This window comes from Protopterus annectens, chromosome 10.part0 (genome assembly GCF_019279795.1).
Source record: "Protopterus annectens isolate FY-2018-M chromosome 10.part0, PAN1.0, whole genome shotgun sequence".
Classification (NCBI taxonomy): domain Eukaryota; kingdom Metazoa; phylum Chordata; order Ceratodontiformes; family Protopteridae; genus Protopterus; species Protopterus annectens.
The window spans coordinates 1263897292-1263921155 of NC_056744.1; the positions used below are offsets into that span (position 1 = coordinate 1263897292).

General features: G+C 37.2%; 1 protein-coding gene across 1 annotated transcript in view; it reads right to left on the reverse strand.

The window, feature by feature from the left end:
- ASTN1 (astrotactin 1) overlaps nt 1-23864 on the reverse strand; it is a 5143480-nt gene that overhangs the window by 235178 nt on the left and 4884438 nt on the right. The window contains exon 21 of the mRNA XM_044086860.1: nt 19155-19290. Coding sequence (XP_043942795.1) covers nt 19155-19290 — 136 coding nt within the window. The remainder of the gene's footprint in view (nt 1-19154; nt 19291-23864) is intronic.

Sequence of the window (23864 nt, forward strand, 5' to 3'; positions counted from 1 at the left end):
AGTGAAAGGTCCTCCCAAAAGGGGTCTGATCTGCCCAACCTTGTAGAATCACTGACCAACCTACAATGCCACGAGGACCAATGAAGATGCTGTTCTTAAGCAGTCAGAAGGCTAAAAAAGCTCTGAAGCTTTTCAAATTCCAGCTGCCCCTTTATGGAGCTGTGTTGAGCTCCTGACAGTTTTAACTTGTGAAAGGCACCCAAGGTTTTGTGTAGCTGGCTAGCTGCAGGTTGAAGGACCCATTAAGCTACTACAACAGTGTATAAATGAATATCATCTTACGCAACACTGCTGCATTGAAATTGCATCTTTGAGTGCAGTACAGCTCTTGTGGCATCACCTGAAGGTTTCTCATTTAATCAGTGTAATAAATAACTACTGCGGTTACATTGCTAAACACTGTGTAATAAATGCCTTCTTCGATTTTCTCTTATGTTGTAATCTATGAGAATCCATATTCTTAAACAGACCATTCTTTGGGGTATAAGCAAATTTCTGAAAATCTTTATGGAATTATATCTTGTATGATCACTTTATTTACTATGACTTGCATATGAAACTCATGTATACAGTATTTTTTACTTACCTGTATCATGCATGCTTGTATTTTCTTCACATTCTGTCAAGTTACTGTGACCTACCACCTAAGACTGTTTTAGCCACAATGGCTGCTTAATCACAGTACAGACGCATCACTCATGAAGATGGAATTCCTGCTAGTCTCAAGTACTTACAAGAGAAAACAGATCATCACATTATTCTAGATAAAGTGGGACAATTTATAGAATTTACTCTGAAGCATAACAAATTTACCTTTACTGGGAAACATTATGTTCCGACTACAGGCACTACAAAGGGCTCCAAAATGGCTCCACAATATGCAAACCACTTCATGGGAAACCTAGAAGAAGAATTACTACAACACTGCATACATAGGCCAATTGCTTATTTCCATTTTATTGATGATTTATTTATAATCTAGACACATAGCATCAACTCCTAGGAATTCCACCAAGGACTCAACAGTATCTACCTATCTATTAAGCTCTCCTTGGAGTACTCGACTTCAAGTGTAACTTTCCTTGATACTAAGGTTACTGCACAAAATGGTACATTACAACCATATCCCAGGGCGTTCTAATATTCTTGTTTCTAAGAAAGATGAATAAAGTGGATCTGGAGAATGTACTAAATGTACAGGTGGCATATGCATGATGTTGGTCACTATGAGATTTTCCTACAAGTCCAGATTTGGCTGTTTTCTGGGTTGGTGTAGAGTCATGTGTCTCTCTGAACTGAGCTCCTCTTTCTTTGTGAGTAGTGTGGTATGTACCCACCTATCAAACTGATGTAATTCAATGTCAACACTTGTAAGGTTTACTTATCATCCAGTCCTGTGCAGATGTATGCCCCCTTAATTACAGCACATTTTTTAAACTGTCTTGGGGTATAAGAACCATTTATTCAGAAAACTGTCTCTCACATTTGTTGACTAATTACTTTATGCATTAATTAAATGGATTTCAAGAAGGGGTTAAGATACAGGTTCTGAGTCGTGGGTTACACATAAATCTGATATATCCCATGTCATTTAGTGTGGGATATACTTAAATGTTTTGTCATCCCAAGTTGAGGCTCCTGGCTGCTAATACATGGTAGAAATGGACTGCAGCATGTCTTCTGTTACAGATTTCTTTATAAATGGGTTTATACACTGCATAATCCTGAACAGGATGCAGACAGTAATTTACTGCTCAAGTGGACAGAGCACAGCAGTTTTCTGACTTAAAGATGGCAGCCTTGGAAAAGTTAATGATTAGAACTTATTCTATCCTTCTATAAAGACTATATGGACAATAGCAGGGAAATTACAGACATTGTCATTTATCACATATTCTTTGAGACGTCCGGTATCAGAGATAACTGTTACTCACCCTGTCAGTTATGTATTTGTTCACTATTAATTTAACTAAAATCATGAGACTGTCGCCAGCTACTCTCACAATAAAAAAAAAATGGCATACTTCTTAAACAAGATGGCAGTCCCAACACTCCTGCAACACCAGAAATAATTATTAGTATTATAACATATTAAAGATTAATTAAAAAAGACAACAAAACAATCAGATCTCTTGAAATAAGTAAACAGGCAGACACTGATTATTTACCAGTTGAAGTAGATAAATAAGTTCTCTCTTCTCCAATGAAAATTTCTTCCCATTAATATCCTGGTATCAGACCTTAATCACTATGATATACTCATGAGGCAAGAGCTGTCCAGGAAGTGAAATGTGACAGTTTCAGTCACAGACAAGCAGGTATATGAGGACACTATTATTTTTTGTATAACATTCATTTAACAATTGAAGTACTCTGTTCTCCGTTTCTTTATGCAGTCTTGAATTGGCTCTTGCTTCATTTCATATAATGTTTATTCTGTCACAGAGGCAGGAGAGCAGAGTACATATAACCACATCTCTGTTATATGCTTTACTATAGACTAACCATCTATTTCTTAAGATATCAAGCCAATGGCACCCTTCTGCTTCAAAAATTCTCATCTTTCCACTCACCATTGAAAATGCCTTATCTGTGTTTGGACCAAAGATCTGGGATGACCTTTTTCTCATTATTAGAAACCATCATCAGTATTCATAGATTCATTCTGTAACATACAGCTCTTCTACACAGAATGAAAGATATATCAGAACCTTAAGCAAATGACATCACCCCTTGATCTGAGGACCGTGCTGTTGCAGAAAATGGAGGAAGAGATCAAAACCATATATTGTGCATCTTTGACAATGAAGATGGCCACAGTCAAGTGCAATTAGTATATATTTCAAGTGTACTCTGCTGACTTCTCTTGCTGCAGGAGGTTACAGTCATGCAACTGCATACAGAGAAATACAGACTGGCCAAGAAATCTGCTGTGTTGCTTGATATAAAATGCCTTAGACACATCAGCCTTCTCTAGCATGAAATCATCTGCAAAATGCTTTTAACATAATCGTCTGCAATTTGCTGTTAACATAATTGTACAGACAGGCTCTGTGCAAACTACTTGCTGACAAACCACTTTCCATAATAAAAGACAGCAGTAAAGCAGGCACTACATGTCATCTATGCAACCACCAGCCATACTTGACTTCTGAGTAGATGAAGCACAATAATGACATGTTAAGGACAGCTGTCTTCCAAGAATGACCAATGAGGTGATACTATTCATGAAGCACGCCTGCACATGACTGTTTAAGAGAAGAGCAGGTAATGTCCACTACAGTCATCATAACACTGCAGCTATACTAACACTGTAAACAGAGGTAGTGGTCTTAGAAAGCCTATCCCTTGTAGAACTGTGCCTGACCCTATGATGACAAGAGATGCCACTGTACTGGGTTAATGGGAAGTAACAAATACAAACTCACTGTGCTGTTAAAAGGATTGGTAATAGTGGACAGTCATGCAAAGCCCCACACATGAAAACTGCTCATATATAGAATACCATTTGCAATGCTAATATATGTCTTCTGGATTGTTACCCAACATACTGCTAACATTGACACAAACCTAAGGGTTTGGTGTGTAGTCATGTCCTGTCACAACTGTCTGCTCCATTTGCTCAAATCATATTTGAAAGATTTTCTTTAATGCATCCCTCTAAGGTCATGGGTATGTACAAAACAGTGTACAAGTCATGTAGGGGTCTCTCTACAGCAGATTTGTGAATCTCCCCGAATGATTTCACAACTACATTTTGGTCTAAATTCCCAGCATTCCCAAAACAAAGATCCTCTTGCTTCTGTTTTACCCAGGTCTATATTAGAACATCGAAGTCTTGAAACTTCGAATGTTCTAATATCGACCCCTATTCAGCGAACGCTGAAAATAGCAAAGCTGCAGAACACCGAATTTTTTCCTAGGCAAAGAATTCGGTTGGCCGTTTCTGTGGCTTCGCTATATTCAGCACTGTGGTATAAAGTTACGGGTCAGGATAAGGTAAGTGTACGATTGTGTGGACGTGAGGGTTAGGGCACAGGTTAGGTAAGTTATGGTTAGGGCACGGGTCAAGCAGGTGTGCGACTGTGTGGACGTGAGGGTTAGGGCAGGGTAGGTGAGTTAGGGTTAGGGCACGGGTGAGGTGAGTGTGCGATAGTGACAGACCTTAGGGTTAGGGTTTGGGTTAAGGTAAGAGGATAGATAGTAGCGTATGTACAGTTTAGTGTAGGGTTAGATGTAGGATTTTAAGTGTATGTGTGTGGATTTCTGTTTGTTTGGTGTGCTTGTGTTGTGTAAACACTAAAACCAAAAATCAGACCACGAAAACCAACCAGAAGGAATGGAAGAAAATTGTAGTCTAACAGCAGTTTATTCAAGTTGAATGTCACAAACACAAACAGAACACGAGTTAACCTAGGTTTCGTCAATAGGACTTCATCAGAACAAGAATACAAGTAACAGCTGGAATTTAAATATCATTCTCATTCACTTGATACTTCAATTAATAAATTAATGGATAGACCATTTAAATAAATATTACTATAAATTCAAAATGAATAATTTCTGTTAAAAGTAACAACCATTATATATGTATTAAATATAGGAATAAAAAATAGAAATAACAACTCTTGTGCTATAAATTACCACAGCATTATATACTGAATACATAAAAAGCCATGAATGTATAACTATATATATATATATATATATATATATATATATATATATATATATATATACGCATATAAATATATAAATATATACATATATGTATAAACATTCACACACAAACCATAAAAATACATACCCAAAATTATCCTGGTATAAATGACTATGAAAGCATTGCTCCCTTATTAAAGTTGAAACATATTTTAGGAAGAAATGAATTAATTTTATAAAGGTTTTTAAAGTGATGATTAATATCTTTATTCAAAGTACAATTAAAGTTCATGAAATTAGTACTGTTTCAATCTTTGATGTCAGCCAGAAGTGCTCTTTGCAGCACACGCAATGTGCCCAGTAATGACTTCTTCTACAATTTGTATGGAGTTACATGTACTGGTAATATATCTAAATATGACTGTAGATTCTTTTTTATAAGACCCGTTGCTCCTACTACTATTGGAACTGTCTGGGTATCTTTCTTCCACATAGCTCTCGTTTCTGCCTGCAAATCCTGGTATTTTATGAATTTGTGTCTCTCTGTATGGAAGACATTGTAGTCACTGGGTGTAGTAATTTCAGTGATCAATGCTAGTTTTGTCTTCTTTTCATGGACCACTGTATCTGGTTTTCTCGCATTTATCTTTTTAACTGTTGGTAAGGGACGATCCCATGGGATGTGGACTTCATCATTTTCTATGATGCTATGTGGCCGATGTTTCCAGTGTTTTTCAGCCACTTCAATACCGTAATGTTTGCATAATCCCCAGTGCAACAGTCTTGTCACATTATTATGCCTTTCAGTATGCAGCCCTTTTGCCATTAGTATGCCACAACGAGCAATGAGGTGTGCAACTGTTTCCAAATCTGTTTTACAAAACCTACATTTGTCTGTTTCTCCTACACGTTCTATAGCTTTGTAAACCAATGTGTACATAGCCCACTATCTTGGGCTGACAATATTAACCTTTCATCTCTTGGTTTCAATTTGCTTCTCTTTAGCCATTCCTGCATTTGATCTTCATCAACATGATGTTCTTCCAGAAGTTTTCTATGCTTGTATTTATATTTATGCATTTTCTACATTTCTTGCCTTTTCATCTGGTTCTTCACCTTATAGTCATTCTTTTGTTTCTTGGCACATTCATTTGTTACCTGGTTTCTCTCTACCTCTGGTTCTGATTTCCATTCCTGCTTGACGTTAGTATGCTTCTGCTAGACTAGGCAGAGAAGTCATCTTAGATTTATTCTCCTCATGTTTCAAAACTTTCACTACATTTGGGTCTTGTGAGGTCAGCAGATATGTGTGCAGTCCCATGATTGCCAATCTATAAATGTAATCAGTTTCAAGGAGGCCTATCCCTCCTTCAAAATGGGGAATATATAATTTTGGTATGCACTGATTTTTATAAATCATTTGGTGAGTATGAGGCATCCTTCTTATTTTCCTCTCTAATCTATCCAACACATTTTGGGGCCTGTCAATCACTCCAAAACAGTAAGTTAGGAAGGAAGAGCAGATTGGTTTATAGCCTGAATTTTGTTCCTAGATGTCAATGCTCTTTTTAGGATTAATTTAAGTCTTCTATAGTATTCCTTACTAAGTTTTATTCACATCTGTACATGTTTTATTGCTGATCCTTCACATTCTTGTCTCAAACTGATGTTTTCTTGGTGGTGCAGTTTTCCTGCTTTAAAGGTTGCTTTGCACATTTATCAAGACCAAATGACATTCTTATATCATCTGAAAAAGTTTTCACAACTTGCAGTTGTACTTTCACTTTCTCATCTGATGAGCTATACAGTTTCAAATCATCGACAAAGAGAAGATGAGAAGTCTATACACTTCCTTCTTTTCTAGGAGCTAAATTATAGCCAAGGCCTATGCTGTTAAGTAGACAGCTTAATGGGTTAAGGGCAAGACAGTGTAACTGACTTAATTTCCTGCAAGGCCTATCTATAAATAGGCTTACCCTGGAGGACCAGATTCCAAAAACCCTGCTATTAGTTTAAGTAGTCACTTACATTGAGAGTCAAGCTCATATAATGATCAGTGAAAAGGCCAAAATGTTTGCTATATATCTTCAGCCTCAGTGTAGCTAACGTCACTCACAATCAGCTCACCGCATACCTGTGTTGTGCTTTGGAGATGACGAACATAACCAAAAAATGCCTTGTGATTGTCTTTTGCTTGGGTTGTTGTTATAGTCACAAATTTGGCTTTGGTGGATTTTATTAAGCTTCTTAGTTTATTTATTTTACATTTGTTAACCGGGAAAGTCCAACTGGATACATATGCATTTTCAGTGGAGACCTGAGCAGAAAAGCTCCAGAAATACAAGAATAATTTAACAAATACAGTTAAAAGTATAATACCAACAGTTCAGATAATAATTCAGATACCAATTTACATAACAATTCAAACATAGAAAGGCTGCAGGAGATAATAAGCTGGGAGAAAAAATGAGGGAGTGAGTTTGGGTAGTAAGGTATAGGGAGGAACAGAAATGAGGAAGAGAAAAATATAAAGTAAGGTGCATATTAGAGAGGTAGACTGAGGGAGGAAGGCTAACCTGGGCTACAGCAGGTACATATCCAGTAGATGGTGAAATAATTTTTTGCTGCAATCTTAAATTTTGTTAGAGAGGGTTTGCAGGTTAAGGCAGGAGGGAGCAAGTTCCAAGTTTTTGCTATGTAACTGGAGAATACTGTGTCACCGGCATGACTGCAGGATTTAGAGGTTTTTACCATTAATTTAACATTAGATCTCAGTGGTCTGGTACTGATGTATGGGGTAATTAAGGGTTGTACACCCGGAACTCTGTCTGGTTGGTTCTATTCTGTGGGCCAGTGTAAACTGATTGTAGCATAGTAGGTTGGGAAACTCGAGCCATTTTAGTAGTTCTAGATTGTGACAGTGATGTGTGCGATAGGTAGCCTCAGTAGCGAATCTAGCGATATGGTTGTGGTGGACAGTTAATTTATTTAGTTCAGTTTTTGGGAGGCTAGTGAGAATGGGGGAGGCATACAGGAGAGTGGAAAGTAGGTGGGTGCGTGCTGTGTTGGTTCTGGCCAAAGGGGTTAAGAAGGCTTTGTTTCTGTATAGTGAGCCCAGTTTTTTATTGTTTTTTTTTTTTAATTACTTGCTTAACATGAAAGTCAAATTTCAGACTGTTGTCAATTAGTACCCCAAGTAGTTTGGTGTGGCTATCAGGGGATATTATGGTACCATTGTTAGATGTGATTCTGAAGGTGACCTGAGGGGAGCGATGGGTTGGGAAGAACAGCAATAGCTTGGTTTTGTTAGCATTTAGTAGCAGATGTCTGCTAGAGAACCAGTTTTTGATTAACTTAAATATTTTCTGGGTCTGGAACTGGAGTTCAGGGAGGGAGTTGGCTGAGCAGACCAAAGTAGAGTTGTCTATGTATTGTATACAGGTAGCTTCAGGGATGGATGACTGTAGATCATTAACAAAGATTGAGAATAGTAGAGGACCTAATATGGAGCCTTGCGGAACTCCTAATGAAACAGGTAGAAGGGTGGAGAGTCTACCTTGCCAGATCACTGCCTGATTTCTATCTTAAAGGTAATGTTGAAACCAGTTGATAGTATGATTATGTAAGGAAAGTTTACAAAGAGAGAGTATTAGCTTGTTATGAGTGACCATACTGAAAGCTTTAGAAAGGTCTAAAAAGAGAGCCAATGAGATTTTACCATTGTTCTCATCCTGGTTGATGGGTCTGTGTGAATGACAGCAATGTTGTTGTGGTGCTATGATAGGGTCTAAAGCCATGTTGTGAAGTTGTGAGAAGTTTGTTCTGGATTAGGCAGGGCATAAGCTGGCTATGAATATACTTTTCCATGATTTTGTCTAATGGTGAGAGGATGGCTATGGGCCTATAGTTGGATAACTCTAAAGAGTTTCCACTTTTATGCAGAGGTATGACATGTTATAGCTTCCAGATGCTGGGAATGGTGACTTCAGTGATTGTCCTACTTATTAGGATCGAGATAGGAATAGCAATGACATCAGCTGACAATTCTGAGTATTCAGCTGGGTGCTGGTCAGCAGTAAGGGTAGTTGGTTTAAGTTTAGTCAAGAGCTTTCTAATGTAACTGGTGGGGACAGGTTGTAAGCTAAAGGTCTTCTTGTCATTGGTGACATTTAGTTCCAGACCATCAGTAGAGGTGTCTGTTTGCTGTTTGGCCAGGGTGAGTATGGTATCAGTAAAGAAATTACTGAAAGTATCTGGTAGATTATCAGTGCTAGTCCCTGGCGGAGAAGAGGGGGTTGATATGGTAACATTGCCAGGTCTTAATATTTTATTTATACCTGCCCAAAACTTTTGTGGTTGATTTTGATGCTTAGTTAGTAGGTTATGGAAGTAATCTCTTTTGTCTTTTAGAATAGCTCTTTTTGTGTCATTCCTAAGTTGCCTGTAGTAGAGTTGGTCAGATATAGATTTGGTGGTTCTCCATTTGGACCAGGCTGAGTTTCTTTCAGAAATTTTTATTTTGGTACTTTTAGTAAGCAAAGGTGCTGTTTTAGGTTTAGCTCTGTAAGTACATTGGGGTGCATGTGAGTCTATGATAGAGAGAAAAGCAAACAACTGCAGACTTCCTGCTGTTTTACCTTAGAAACAGCCCATTTCTGTAAGTATCTTTGTTTAATTTTAGCAGGCTTACTACTGTTTTGAAACTTAGTTGTATGATCAAAATAATCAGTCATCCTGCTATTAGCTATCGAGATACTCTATGAGGAGTCACACAGAACAGTCTTAGCAAATTTACTGGGTACTGCTAACCAGTCACACATGCAGAGCATTCAGCCACAATTTAACATACACAAGGCTTGCGTCTGCAATAACTGCACTCAGATTTTGTCATTACTAGCAAAAAGGAACAGTACTACAATATCTACATAGACAGTACGTACTACAATATCTAAAATCTGATTTTCTCATAACTAGCAAAAGGGAACAGTTCAAGACATATATCACACAGAGCTAACAACGTTATACACACCAACACAGTCGTCGGTGCCACTTAGTGATTATTCAATATATGCTATAATAGTCAATCCTAGTCATCAGGGTTTTGACTACCATTAAGCATACAGGTAAAAAATAACAAAAAAAACAGTTCAAATAATGCAAATAAACAACTGACTTACTTGGCTAGCAGATGCATTCTGGACTGTAGATGGGGTAAGGAAGACACTTTAAAAATGATGCTCTTTACCGCTCCTAATTGTAAACTCTTGCTCAGACATCATGCTGCTATCTGATGTCTAACTGGTGGTATGATGGTTTCCAGGGCGGGCTAACCACAAAGCAAATAACTGCAGGCTTCCTACTGTTTTACCTTAGAAACAGCCCATTTCTGTAAGTATCTTTGTTTAATTTTAGCAGGCTTCCCACTGTTTTACCTTATGAACAGCCTGTTTCTGTAGGTAACTTTATTTAATTTTTGTAGAGAATATACTTCAATTCCGTACTTCTGCAGATAAAACTAAGTATAGAGTGAGGGGGATCCTGTTAGATCTCCAGTATAGCAAGAAAAACGTAAGCCAGTTAACAGTCTGAGCAGTGTGCAAGCCAAATTATATTAGGACTTCACAAAATATTAAGCAAATTAAGCAGATCAGTCTCTTGTTTTTTTAAATTAACATGTACAATGCTTATGTCAGTGTTCAGATGGAGGGTCCATATCAGGTAGATAGGGTTGTTGCTTGAAAGTTGCAGGGCTTTAATTCAAATCAAAAAAATCCGTTGGCTCAGAGATTGGCTAGCACATGGACTGCAGCAGGGGTAAGGAATTTCAGTGATGAGGGCACTAACAGTTTTGTAAATACTCATTACTTTGGTCAAAATTATTTTCCTTTTTATTATATAGCTTGTTGATATTATATATGTATATTGTGCATATTATGTATACTATGTTGACCTTAAGTGTAATTAAAACTGATCACAAACTCTGGAAAATTATGTTTATCTGTTGAATTCTGAACAACCAAGACTTCATACCTTAGAATAGTGATAAAGAAGTTAAAATGGGAAAATTTATGCTAACTCAGAGGTTGGGGAATCTTGGAATATTCCACCTACTTCAAGTACAGTGATTGTGGATTTATTACATATTTAGTACCAGGGGTGTGAGAGTAAAAGTTCCATGTCAGGGGTGTAAGGTAGCTAATGCCTCTCCCCTGAAAACTCACTTTAATAGTTTAGCAGCACTCTTCAAAATTTATTTTGCTGCTACTGTAGTTATTTTTTTATCTGGACATTTGTGATCTGGCAGTGTAGTTCCTGTGCCAGTGAAAGGAAGCCACAAAGCAAATTCAGACATTTGTTGGAGAAGTGAAACTCAGATAAGGAAATCAAATATAGAAAGGCGTACAGGACAAGTCACTGTCATTTACTTAAGAAAATTTCAGCAACATTCGAGGAAGAAGAGCAAACAGAATTGCCACAAGCAGTACTGTTTCTCAGAAAGAGAGACTGTGAACACTGTGATAGTCATAAGTTACAGAGAGAGTAAGGGAGAGTAAGTGTGTGTGTCCTCTTATCTGAAAGAAAAGCTATACAGCAGTAGAAAATACTCCAAAAAGAAGATCAGAGATCCAGAAATTAAAGTTTTACTAAGTTTTTTTAAACATGGGCAGAAAGAAGAAACCAGACAAATCCATGGGCATCATAAGAATTATTCAAAATACTAACGACTAAAAATTGTCCTTTATTTTAACATTTTTGATTTCATAAAAGTTTTTGTTTAATATTAGAAAAGCTTGTGACATGCTCAGTATTGACTTGAGATTAAAATAAAATGCATGACATAATTGAATGTATGCTATGACAAAGACTGTATATGGAATAAATGAACTATATATGCATTTGACTCAACATATTTTGTTATCTAAATGCCTTTGTTTTAATGTTTTAAAGTCAGTTTTTGCAGTGTAGAAGTGTTAAACTGTAGTGGTTTTCTTACTTCACTCAGTCACTTACCACTAAAAAGACATTCTAGACTTTAACCTGGTAGCCTGTTAGACAGTAAGACAGAAGAGCTAGTAACTTACCTTATCCAAAGTTTGCTGTCTTACTATTGTTTCTTATTTTTCCTTTCTCCCATAATAAGTAAGACAAAAGGGACTCCAATAGCATTTCACAGGTATTAGTGTCTGTAGGAAGTCCTACATACCAGGTAAGGTCTTGGAATTTACAGTCTCACTGCAAAACTGATTACCTCTCAGCACTTCTTGGTGATTCCCATTCCGTTCGCCCTACGGGCTCACTCTGCTCCCCTACCCTACCCCCAATTCCCACCCACCCCCAGTGGTCCTACCCATATACTTCCTATACCACACCCTCTCTCCTGTCCAACCTATCCGTGACTCTAATTAATTTACCTAAACCACACCCATTCTTTACAGCTTTTCCAGTATCCTCCCTTTTACAACCCTACATACACTATTTACATCAGTCACTCCACCTTTAGTAGTTTTTCGTCTACACCTCCTTAACTTATCACTTCCCAATCAACCTCTTTAATCTCACAAGCTCTTTATCTCTTCTACCCTTCCCCATCTTCTTACAACTTCTTTATCCTTCTCATTTCTCTTTTATTACCTCCCTATCTTATCTATATACTAATTAAAGAATACTCCTTTACTTGTAACAGTCATTTCCTCTCAAATACCTTACCTTAACTTCTCATCTGTTAATATTATTTCCTGCCTTTCCCACAATAAACAGTTTGCATTTACTAAGTAATATGTCTACAATAACTAAAACTATCCTATCCTTAGTAATACTCTCAGCCACTCTTATACCTATCCTTACCACTACCTATCTCCTCACCTCTTTTGAAAATACAAAACGCTACTACTTTAACTACTCTCCTAAACAAACATTACTATATAACACCACCTTTACACATCCCCAAATAAATATCACCTCTACTTCTAGCTACTTGCTACCTAAATATCATCGTCTTACACCCATGAAATTAAACCAGCCCTCAATAAAAAAATTAAAAAATCTACTTAGCCTTAATTCTCACCCTCTTTCTGTACTAAAATCACCCACCTTAAAAGATGGTGACATCCACCCTAACCTAGGCCCTTCTAATCTCTCTACTTCACCTATTCTTAGCACCCCTCCCAACACCTTAACTTCCCAGTCCAGTCCCTCTAACTTCCTACTAATAGGTCATCTTAATATCCGCAGTATTAACAACAAAGTTACCCATCTCCATGCCCTTTTAGATTTTCACTCTTTTGACATCCTCTGTCTTACAGAAATCTGGTTAAAACCCACAACAAAGGATAATGAAATTATCCCCCCAGGGTATAATATACTAAGACTTGATAGAGTAAAATGCAAAGGAGGTGGAGTAGCCTTACTGTTCAAAAATGACCTATACATCTCCTCTATACCTTATAACCCACCTGAAAATAGTAAAGTTGAACTCTTAATCACCAAATTCAAACTCAATTCTAACAAAGCGCTATATATAATCTGCATCTACCTACCACCAAGCAATAACACTGCTACAATAGACGATACCCTATGTTGGTTATCTACTACTTTTCCACAAGAAACTAGTATTCTAGGAAATGTCAACACTGACTGAAATAGTATAAATGCAGACAATCCTTCCTCTCATATTAATCTGCATGGCATTTATCAAACCATCTCTACCACCACTAGAATTAACAAACCTAATAATAAAGAAACTATACTAGATTGGATACTAATCAATAAACAAGAACATATTTATAAAGTAGGGACCCTACCTGATGATGTCAGTGACCACATGCTCACCTACATCATTAGACAAAGGCATGACACTACAAATGCCCCCAACTATAGGACCTTTCGATCCAATTTTCAGCCTGCACTATTTCAAACAGAACTTAGTGCCTGTGACTGGAACCCTCTAAAAACTCTCCCTCTTGAAGAAGCTGCTAAATATTTCAACAACAAATTCTTAACAATCCTTGACAGACATGCACCTAAACAATCCATTAGAACAAAATCCAAACCTGCCCCATGGCTCTCAAAAGATACCAGACAAAAAATTTTACTTAGAAATAAGTCCTGGACTAAGTGGAGAGCAACCAGAAATACCCCAGATCAACAAACCTTTAGACAGTTGAGAAATGCTACAAAGCAATTCTCTCTGATAAAAAAGCTACTTTTGCAAACTGCAGCAAAATCACCACACTAATCCACAAAAGTTCTGGGCAAGCATAAATAACCTCCTTCACCCTGGCCAATCTAGCACTCCTTCCCCTCTAGGGTCAGAAAACAATACCTTCCATCAAACTGCCAATACCTTTAACACTTTCTTCACAAATACCATACAATCTCTAGCCAACCAACTAGCAACAGATAACTCTGATCTACCTAACTCCTTACCTCATACTCAGCCTACATTCCAGCTAAAACCCATCCCTACCTCCTACATCTATAAACTTATCCACAAACTCAAACCTTGTACCCCCTCAGCTGATAATTTACCATCTGAATACCTTCAGCAAGCTGCCAAAGTAGTCGCCTATCCTATATCCATGCTGATTAACCGTACCATAACTGAAGGAACCATTCCAGATCTCTGGAAAATCTGTCATATTATTCCCTTACACAAAGGAGGTAACGCTACTGACTATTCTAACTACAGGCCTATAGCCCTCCTTTTTCCAATAGCCAAAATTATGGAAAAATGTATTCACCAACAGCTTATGAACCACTTACTAAAACATAACATTCTAGCTAACTGTCAGCATGGTTTCAGGCCTTACCATAGTACCACCTCAGCTCTCCTATCCTTTACCAACACCATTAATAATAACCGCAATAATAACAGCCTCTCATCAGCACTCTTTCTCGACCTGTCTAAAGCCTTTGATATGGTTAACCATCGCCTACTTTTGAATACTCTGTCATCCTTCTCTCTTGACACCAAAGCAATTCTCTGGTTTAAGTCCTACCTTAGTAATAGACAGCAAGCAGTCCTTTGGGACAATCAACTATCTTCTCACCTTCCCATTTCCCTAGGAGTCCCTCAAGGATCCATTCTTGGTCCGCTCCTATTCTCATTATTCATCAATGACCTTCAAATTGCCATTCCTCTAACCACCTGTATACAATATGATGATGATTCTACAATCATATGCTCTGCCAGCTCTATATCTGAACTTCAGTCTTTAACCCAAACAGCTTTCAACACTGTAGAGTCATGGTTCTCTAGACGGTGCCTTCTTTTGAACACAAAAAAGACCAAGCTACTATTGTTTACGCCAAACAGTAAGTCCCCCCCCCCATAGATTTCTCCATTCAATCTAGCAATGGTACCCTTATATCCCCAGACTTTTCCACCAAACTATTAGGAATTACAATTGATAATAATCTCACCTTTGACATTCACATTAATAACACTATTAAATCTGTTAATAAAAAACTGGGCTCCCTATATAGGATAAAACCTTTCTTGACTCCAACTGCCAGAAAGACTATTGCCCACTCCCACCTAATTTCAACTCTACTGTATGCAGCTCCCATATATACTAATCTAAAAAAAGTAATCTTACCAAACTATCCAACTCCTATAATAGTATTGCTAGATTTGCCACTGGAAACCCATATAGAACTCACCATTGTCATAACCTTCATCAACTAGACTGGCTAGAACTAAAAAACCTTCTGATACTTTCCCAACTTACCATCACTCATAAAATTTATCAACCTAATAATACACCAGTACTAAACAACCTTATATCACCCTACAGGAATCTTGAGTCCTTACGCTCCTCCAATAAACTACTTACTTGGACCACCAAGTCAAACAACTTAGCCGGTGACTCACTATTCTCAAATACCGTGGGAAAACAATGGAACCTCTTGCCCCCTGACCTTACCACACTTCCATCTCTCTCTATCTTCAAGCAAAGTCTTAAAGCATACCTTAAAAATCACTGGCTATGCCCTTGCTGTTACCCAGACCGATCCTCTGGACTTCTCATTGTCATCTCTTGGCCTCCCACTCTCCTACTCTCTTTCCTATATTCTCCCCTAAATTAGAAGGTACTTAAGTAATCTCTACTACTTGATAACAATTAGATATCTTGTCTGCTGAGATATCAATGTACCCTGTTGGTAGTATTCCCTGCCTCTTGATTAATATACCCTCCTTTTTTTTCTCTCCCTTCCTTTTTTTCTAATAATATGTCTAGTAAATAATCCTTAGAAAAAGTAACTGTCTGCATAAACTAGATTTACCAAAGATTTAAAGGTATTTTCTAATAATGTCTTGGGATTGCCCTAGACTTACACGATGTAAAATGTTCTGTAAATGTATGATGTATCTAGTATAGTATGTCTTTTTGTCTTCCTAGAATTTATAGCTAATTCCTTTTTGTCTATTTTAAACCTTTTGGTGTGGTGGTGGTATGTTTTACAATTGGAGCTTTTCTCCTCAGGCCTCTACTGAAAATGGAAATATATCCAGCTGGACTAGCCCGGTTAACAAATGTTAAATAAAATAATAAATAAATGTTAAATAAAATTTGTTTAAACTAGAAAATAGGCTGTAGAATGCAGGAAGAAGAGCTTTAAATGCCTTTTTCAGATTATTTGACCCTACACACTGTCAGTCATCAGCCATTGCTAGAGTGAGGGTCAGCCAGGAAAGGTTGTCATTCAGTAAGCCATCATGGTGGTTCAAGGTTAATTTCTCCCCCCTAACATATGCAACTGGAAATGCATAGGGAAGGGAGGTGCAATGTGATGGCAACAAAGGACATCTCCTCTCTTACACAAGGGGTGTTCTTTACAGGCATCTCTGCTTCCTGAGGAAGAAGCAGTGAGCTTTTTAGTTTGCACCAGGAAGTTAACACCATGCAGTGTGCTTCTGAGGGTGCAGAACCCCTTCCCCCATAGTTCAGGTGAGTACGTCACACCCCTGCATTCCTCCTCCCTGCATGGCTCTTCTAATGCTAGGACTGTCAGTTGGACCCCACTTGATTAGTATGCAGTTGAGAACCCTTGTCCTGTTTCGCAAAGCCAAGCTTATTGCTTTAAAAAGTAAGGCCTAGTTACAGAAAATTAAATTGTCTAGCCATGTCAATGGGAATCGCAAACTACAAGCTTGTCTGATAAAACTTTGGATCTGGTTTGTGACTGGCAGAGAATCTGTAGGCACAAATGTGATGCAACAATAGCTGTGTATACAGTATTCTAATGGATACATAAGAACACTCTGAATCTGTTAGTTTCTCATTCAGGGAGATATTAAATACAGTGGATTCACTGCTCTCTTACTGATTCACTGCAAACTATACTCCCTACATTGTTTATCTTCCACTGTATTTGTACTCTCTTTACTTATAAAATGCACAGTCTAAATGGCATATTCACAGTCATGCATGAAACTTAATTTATTGTATTTTAGTCATTATATTATAAACATATTTTTACATCATGTAATTGTTTTTGAATATATACAGTTATTATCCGTGCTGTAATGGTATCTGTACATTTTGAAGCTGTCCAGTCATGTAGGTAGGATGCAAATTGTGATTATCTTTGAAATATTATTTTTTAATCTTTGGAGTTTTTCACCCCGGGCCTCCACTGACAAGGGGTTTCCACCCAGATGGATTTTCCTGGTAAACCAAAGCAAATAAATATATAGATAAATAATACAGCACCAGAGACTAAGCTGACAAACAGTGGTTTAGCAATTCTTTCCTAATAATAGTCCTGTCTTTGTCATCCTATTTGACATATATGACATTGCTCTGTGGAGAATTTCTCACTTATTTTTCTTTATCCCATATTCGTGTCTAAGATGTACCTCTCCCTTATTGTTGGAACTATAAAGATACTGAAAACATTATGGAAAATGTCACATCTTGCTGAGTACCCCAAGAAGGTAAAGCAGCCATGTCAGTCATTGTGAACAAACAGCAGACTTTGAACTTTCACACTCCATAAAAACTTTAGGAGTTCCTTTACTGGACAGTACTGTACTCACTATGGCCATCAATATGGGGCATCTTCACATTTTGCTGTAAAGGAGATCAGTGGACTACTCCAGAAAGCAAACTCTACTGCAAGGGCTTGAAAATACATACATCACCTGAGTCACTGAAGGCAGGTTCTCAAAGGTACTGTTCTTTGGATAAAATTATGGATCTATATTGGTAATTAACTCTGATGTTTAGTAGATTAATTTAACCACTGAAATGTGAAACTAAAGACTTTGTGTAATTACCTTTATATTTTAGAAGATATAATATGTGATGTTTCCCGAATATAAGAGATTGTTTCTGTTCCTGTCTTATTGGTTGGTTAATATGATATAAATTTCATTGGATGTCAGTTGAATAATCTCTTGCAAATTTTATATTCATATCCAGTGCTTCAGCTGTCCTCTCCTAACACAACCCCTTTCATTATTTTGTATATGAATTAAGGTTTAAAACATTTGCAAATAGGTGAAGCATTAAGTTTTCTTTTTTTCTTCATGTAGATAAAAATGAATACTCTTTTTCTCTTTCCATACAGTGAACTGCAATTTTTTTAGCCTAAACAACTGCAATAAAAAAAAGCAGCACCTGAAAAGGCAGTAAGGCTCTTTGGCTAACTTGTTAGTAAAGAATACCTCCCTTCCTCACCACGCTGCTTATATGTCTGAACAGCAGTGCTTTAACTGTAAACCTAGATCAGATTATCAAGGCTCAGTCCAGGTCACACCAAAAGCAGTTGTGAGTAGAAGTACTCCATGCAGTCATTTTAAACACACTTGACTATGCCTTAAGCCTCCTCAAATATGCTTAAGTACAAACTCCAGTAAGGTGTTATACACTAATAAAGTGATAAAGGTTAATGACCTAGTGACAGATTTTTGCAAACCAGTGACATTTGAAAGCTATGATGCACAAAAAAGAATGCAGTAGGCTTATATATGCCATTAGTTCAGAGTCACAGCTCAGTCACTGTGAAACTAAGTAAGCCAGAAATGGATACCTAACATATTAAGTAAAGTTAAATGTATACCAATGGCCTACCTAAAAAAGTTAAAAACTGCTTACAGTGTCAAAGAACACCATATCAGATCATAGACCATCTTTTCAGTGTGAAACAAATGTTCTTTCCTTAAGCAGACATAAATTCATTCCATTCTTGTCACAATGTGAGTGAAATTCTCTTTAGAATCTTTTTTCTGTGCGCTCCAGTCACCTGACAGCCCATCAACATGAAGCTAGAGCAGCTATTTCCATACAAAACAAAAAGTCATGTATTTTGCAGTATTAAACCAGCCAAAAATAGCAGTACTGGAATAAGAATAAGGTGTGGTTAATATTCATTTATAATCTGACCCAGATGTGAATGTGTCATCAATTATCTTCACAGCACAGATGCTACTAGACAGTAGCTATACATTTGTGGTATGAAATAAGCAGATCACAATGTTTCTTACTCACATGTAAGTGGTATCTGACTCCAGGCAGCGCATAATGAGGGAGATTGAAGCTGATGCTTGACTGGGGGCCTGGCTTAACACCACACACGGGGATTTGGCTCCTGAGATGATGTCATCAACAAAACTTAGTACAGTCTCTGCAAAACAAAGGCAAATGTAAGTTAAAGTCAGAATGGTGCAGTACCAATTGTTAGAAATATCATCTGGTATACTCCTTGTCATCTGCCACAGAACCCATTTTCTGTTTACATTTGCAGTTTTGCAAGCAGAAACCGTTATTAAAGAATTTAGTAAAAAATTCTTATTAATGTGATGCAAATGCTTGTTGATAACAGACTACAGGCACACATGAACAGCAGATGGAAAAGAAAATAGAGCAACATGTAGAATTAAATAAATAGGCTAAAGTGACTGCCACATTTTTTATGAGAATGTCATCTACAGCAGCATGCCAAGTGTCATTTGCAGGGTAATATCTCAACAGTGGTTCACTGAAACATTTTATCAACTCAGTATAAAACAGAACTATATCACAATGATCAGTACTGTAGGATGTATTATTCATTTCTGATGTTTATGAAAAATTTAACTCAGAAGACCCATGTTACACAGAAATAAGATATTCAATGCTCTTGTTGCTAGAGCCCAAAGTAGTAGCATATAATACATTTTATGAACTCCATAAGAGCTTGTGAGGATGTTGCAGCTGAATACACCTTTGACATAGGAAATGTTGTAAGAGTATGTACATACATAAGTTTTTTGGCATTTAGGCTTTTTCTTTTTATTTCTTGTAGTTATCTTTGTAGGGACATCTACCTCACTGTACCACATATTCTGTAAAGATGCACAATGATGTGACACCATGATTTTCCTGGACCTTGGTCAATGGAAAGAAAAGGAAAATTATCCTGTACTTATCTCTTCTTAAGTTAGTTCCAGCTCTGCTTAGTGGGGCTACAACCATTACTTTCCAAAGTGAAACTCTGGTATCATGGAAAAAGAGTCTGTCTAATAGCCATCCATATAGCTTTGGCTGGGAGTACATCAGCAAGCATTGCATTATTTTTTCTCTGCCAGTAACAGTATACAGTTCCCAAACCATTACAAGTTGGAGAGTAAAGTGAGATAGGATGAGTTCTTCGTATTCATGGGACTTCGCTGTAGCATGAAAATCAAAACTTGTAGTCAAGTGTATATCAAATCTCAAAGCTGCACTGTTGAAGAAATCTGTTGGTTGTTTGCTCATGGTGCTATATAAGTTATCTAAACAGAAATGGCTTTAGCAAAGGTACTTCCTCTAATAATTTGATCTATTTCCAGAAGAAAAGGTGGATTAAACAGTGAGGTGCCTCAGAATTCTCAAAATTACAGTATTCTAACTTGCCATGGCATTTTTTTCATCAACCTTATAATACTGAAGGGAGGACAGTCTAGCATCAGACCTGCTTGCCACACCCCATGTTCTGCTGACATGCAAGCATTTTGATTTTGCAGAAGAACCAGGTCTACGAAGGGCCTTTTTCCTTGAGCATCTTGGTGAGAGTGAGATTGAAGGACTGAATATCGCCTGTGAACTTGAGAATGAAGAAGGCGATGGCCCACTCTACCATGGGATAGAATGAATGAGGGTCCAGTTAACTGCTGCACAAAGTGTTTAGTGAATTTTCATTTAGAGAAGCAATGCCTAACAAAAAAGGGAGGGATAATCATTATAGCCAGCTGACATGTTACACTCAACTCTATGCCAATTGAGATTGATGTTTATTTTATTGATAAAAAGGGTACTATATAAGACTGCCTTATTTAGGCCAGTAGGAACAGTGTTTATCTCACAGAAAAGAATCACAATGACTTGAATGCTTTGGTTCGATCAGAATTCTATTCAGCTAACTGCTACACCACCACCAATTAGTATTACAGAATGTAGGTTGTTCATCCAACAGGAAATACTGGGAAATAGCTTAAGGGCATATTCAGGTTTACGATCCAAATACACCATACTAGTCTCTAGATGCATAATGATAAACGTTACACTGTTTTCATTTTCGTGATGTAGCTGAGCTTGTAAAATATGGTGACAAACATGACCTTGTTAGAAAGCTAAATTTTCAAATCCTTCAACACTTTCTTAGCTAATATACAAAACATATACCCACATGTGTGAGTTGGGTTCATATTACGTTATCGAAAGATAACGTAATCGAAGGGACAAAACATCAAAATGGCTGCATTTCAAAACTTTTATTGTGGAGGGCTCAACCCTCCACCCCCCCCCCCCGCTAAATATATATTCCAACTCTGAGATCGCACTACAGTGAGAAAAGGGCAAATATCCCAATCTTCACTGTACTGCGATCCCACAATGCGAACTTCAAAATGCGGCTGTTTCGATGTTTTGGCTATTCGATTATGTTATCTTTCGATAATGTAATAGGAACCCATGTGAGTTCACCATGTTTCTGGAAATCTAGCATACTGGTGTTACACAGGAAGTTAATAAATTTTACTACAAGTACTATAATGATGCCTAGCAGAACTACAATATCAGAACTATGATGTAGACATTACATAGCATAAATAGGGGCACAGGTACTATATGATAATAGCATTGGACTTACCATAAACTCTGTTTATAAACTGTAGGAAGAATGCTTGAAAAGAATTGTGATACATAGTAAAGGAACTGGTAAAAAATGACCTTGGCAGACAATGAAGACAGTAAAACACCCATTAGAAATGCCCTTTCCAGCATCTTTCACATAAGAGGACAGATACAAGCAGAGATGAGAAAAAATTGAAAGATATGGCAGCATAGATTCAGGGATCATATGGATTGGTAGATAACAGTCAAAACTCAGAGTTCAATGAAATACAGAGGAAAAAGGAGACACATAATAAAACAATGTGACAAAGTAAACATTGTCTGTTAATGTACATCATATTGAATCAAACGATAATGCATGTCTTAATTTGTGAGTATTGTCTTGTATTTCACAAATCAAAAAAGCAATGGACATTATATGCTATAAGTTGAGAAGAATCCAGCTGTAAAGGGTAGAAACAATTGCTCTGATAGCTCTTTCACTTTTAGAGAAATTTCAAGAGCTGAAACTTTGAGATGTCAGACGGTGGGAACTCTCCACCAGGATGAAAACCCTGAAAGTCTCACAGTATAAAAGGTGTTAATTTTAGAGTTAAGTTTCATGTAGCGTACTACTCTATGATCAGAAGTTAAAAAAATCATTGCATATTCCACCAAGTTTGGCATTTGCACTGAAATACAGATAAGTGCTGCCTAAAATCTTTGAACAAATTAGCAACATGACAATTTCAACAGAGATAAACCCAAGCTAAAGCACCCCCCCACAAACACACACATATACATACACACACACACACACACACACACATGCATATGCACATTGTGCATACTTGCATATATCTTTATTTATTTAATTAACATATTTGTTGACTGGAATCATTCACTGATTCACTAATCCGTGTTCATGCACATCACAATTTGCAATAAAAATGTATTCCAATGTTCACTTACAGAACTGATTACAAAGTACTTGATTTTGTTATAGACACTAACACTTCATGACGAATTGTCTTTTTTAAACTGTTGTCCCCATATGCATGTAAAAATATGTTAAAAAGATACAGAAATGAGTTTGTAGCAGCTGATCCCAATGCTACAAAACTGCATATAATCAAATTACGGTTAATATGTTACCGTTTTCTTGGATGCTTGACTGAATGGTATATCTAAAAGACAACCCTCCTAACTCATATTAGTGTATACAGGAAGAAGCACTAATTACTTTTGATTATAAAATGCAATACTTTAAAGAGGTAATGCATTTTTTTAAAGAATTCTTCTTCTTTTTTTTTCGGCTTTTCCCGGTTAGGGGTCGCCACAGCGGATCACTTGTCCACTCATGATTGGCAGTGGAGTTTTACAGTGTCGAGTTGCCAGCCCGGTGCCCAACCTTCCGCAGAAGGCACACACATGCACGCACTCACGCAGAGGGCCAATTTAGAGTGTCCAATCCACGTAATGTTAATTGTATAATGTCTCTACACCATTTTACGGCTATACAATGATACTAAAGTATGGTAGGGTCTGTACAGTGACACTATAGCATAGATGAGCTTATCTTGACAGTACACAGTGGTAGGTCTTTATAATGATGCTATGGCATGACAGGTCTATAAAATGATACTATAAAATGGTTGAGCTATAAACTGACAGTAAAGTATGCTTGGACTCTAAGATGACAGCACACTCTGGTAGAGTTATATAATGACATTACAGCATGCTAGAGCAGAGCTACAGATTGATACTGCATCATGGTAGGGCTGTATAGTGACACTGGACCATGGTGGTGCTGCACAACAGCAGCACACTGTGGTTGGGCTGTATAATGACGCAATGGCATTCTAGGATATATAATGAGAGGGATAAGTAATGATATTAGGCCTGTATTGATTTATTTTATTTATTTATATTTGCTTAGCAGGTAGTGCACTGATCTCAATGGATCATTTTCAGGCACAGCCAGGTATACATACAAATATTATAATTTATAATTATTATAGTTTATTATTTTATTTTTATATTAATAATTATTTAGTTCAGTATGTTATTAATGCATTCAGTTATTAATTAGTTTATAAGTTTATTTATTAGCTTAGTTTACTAGTT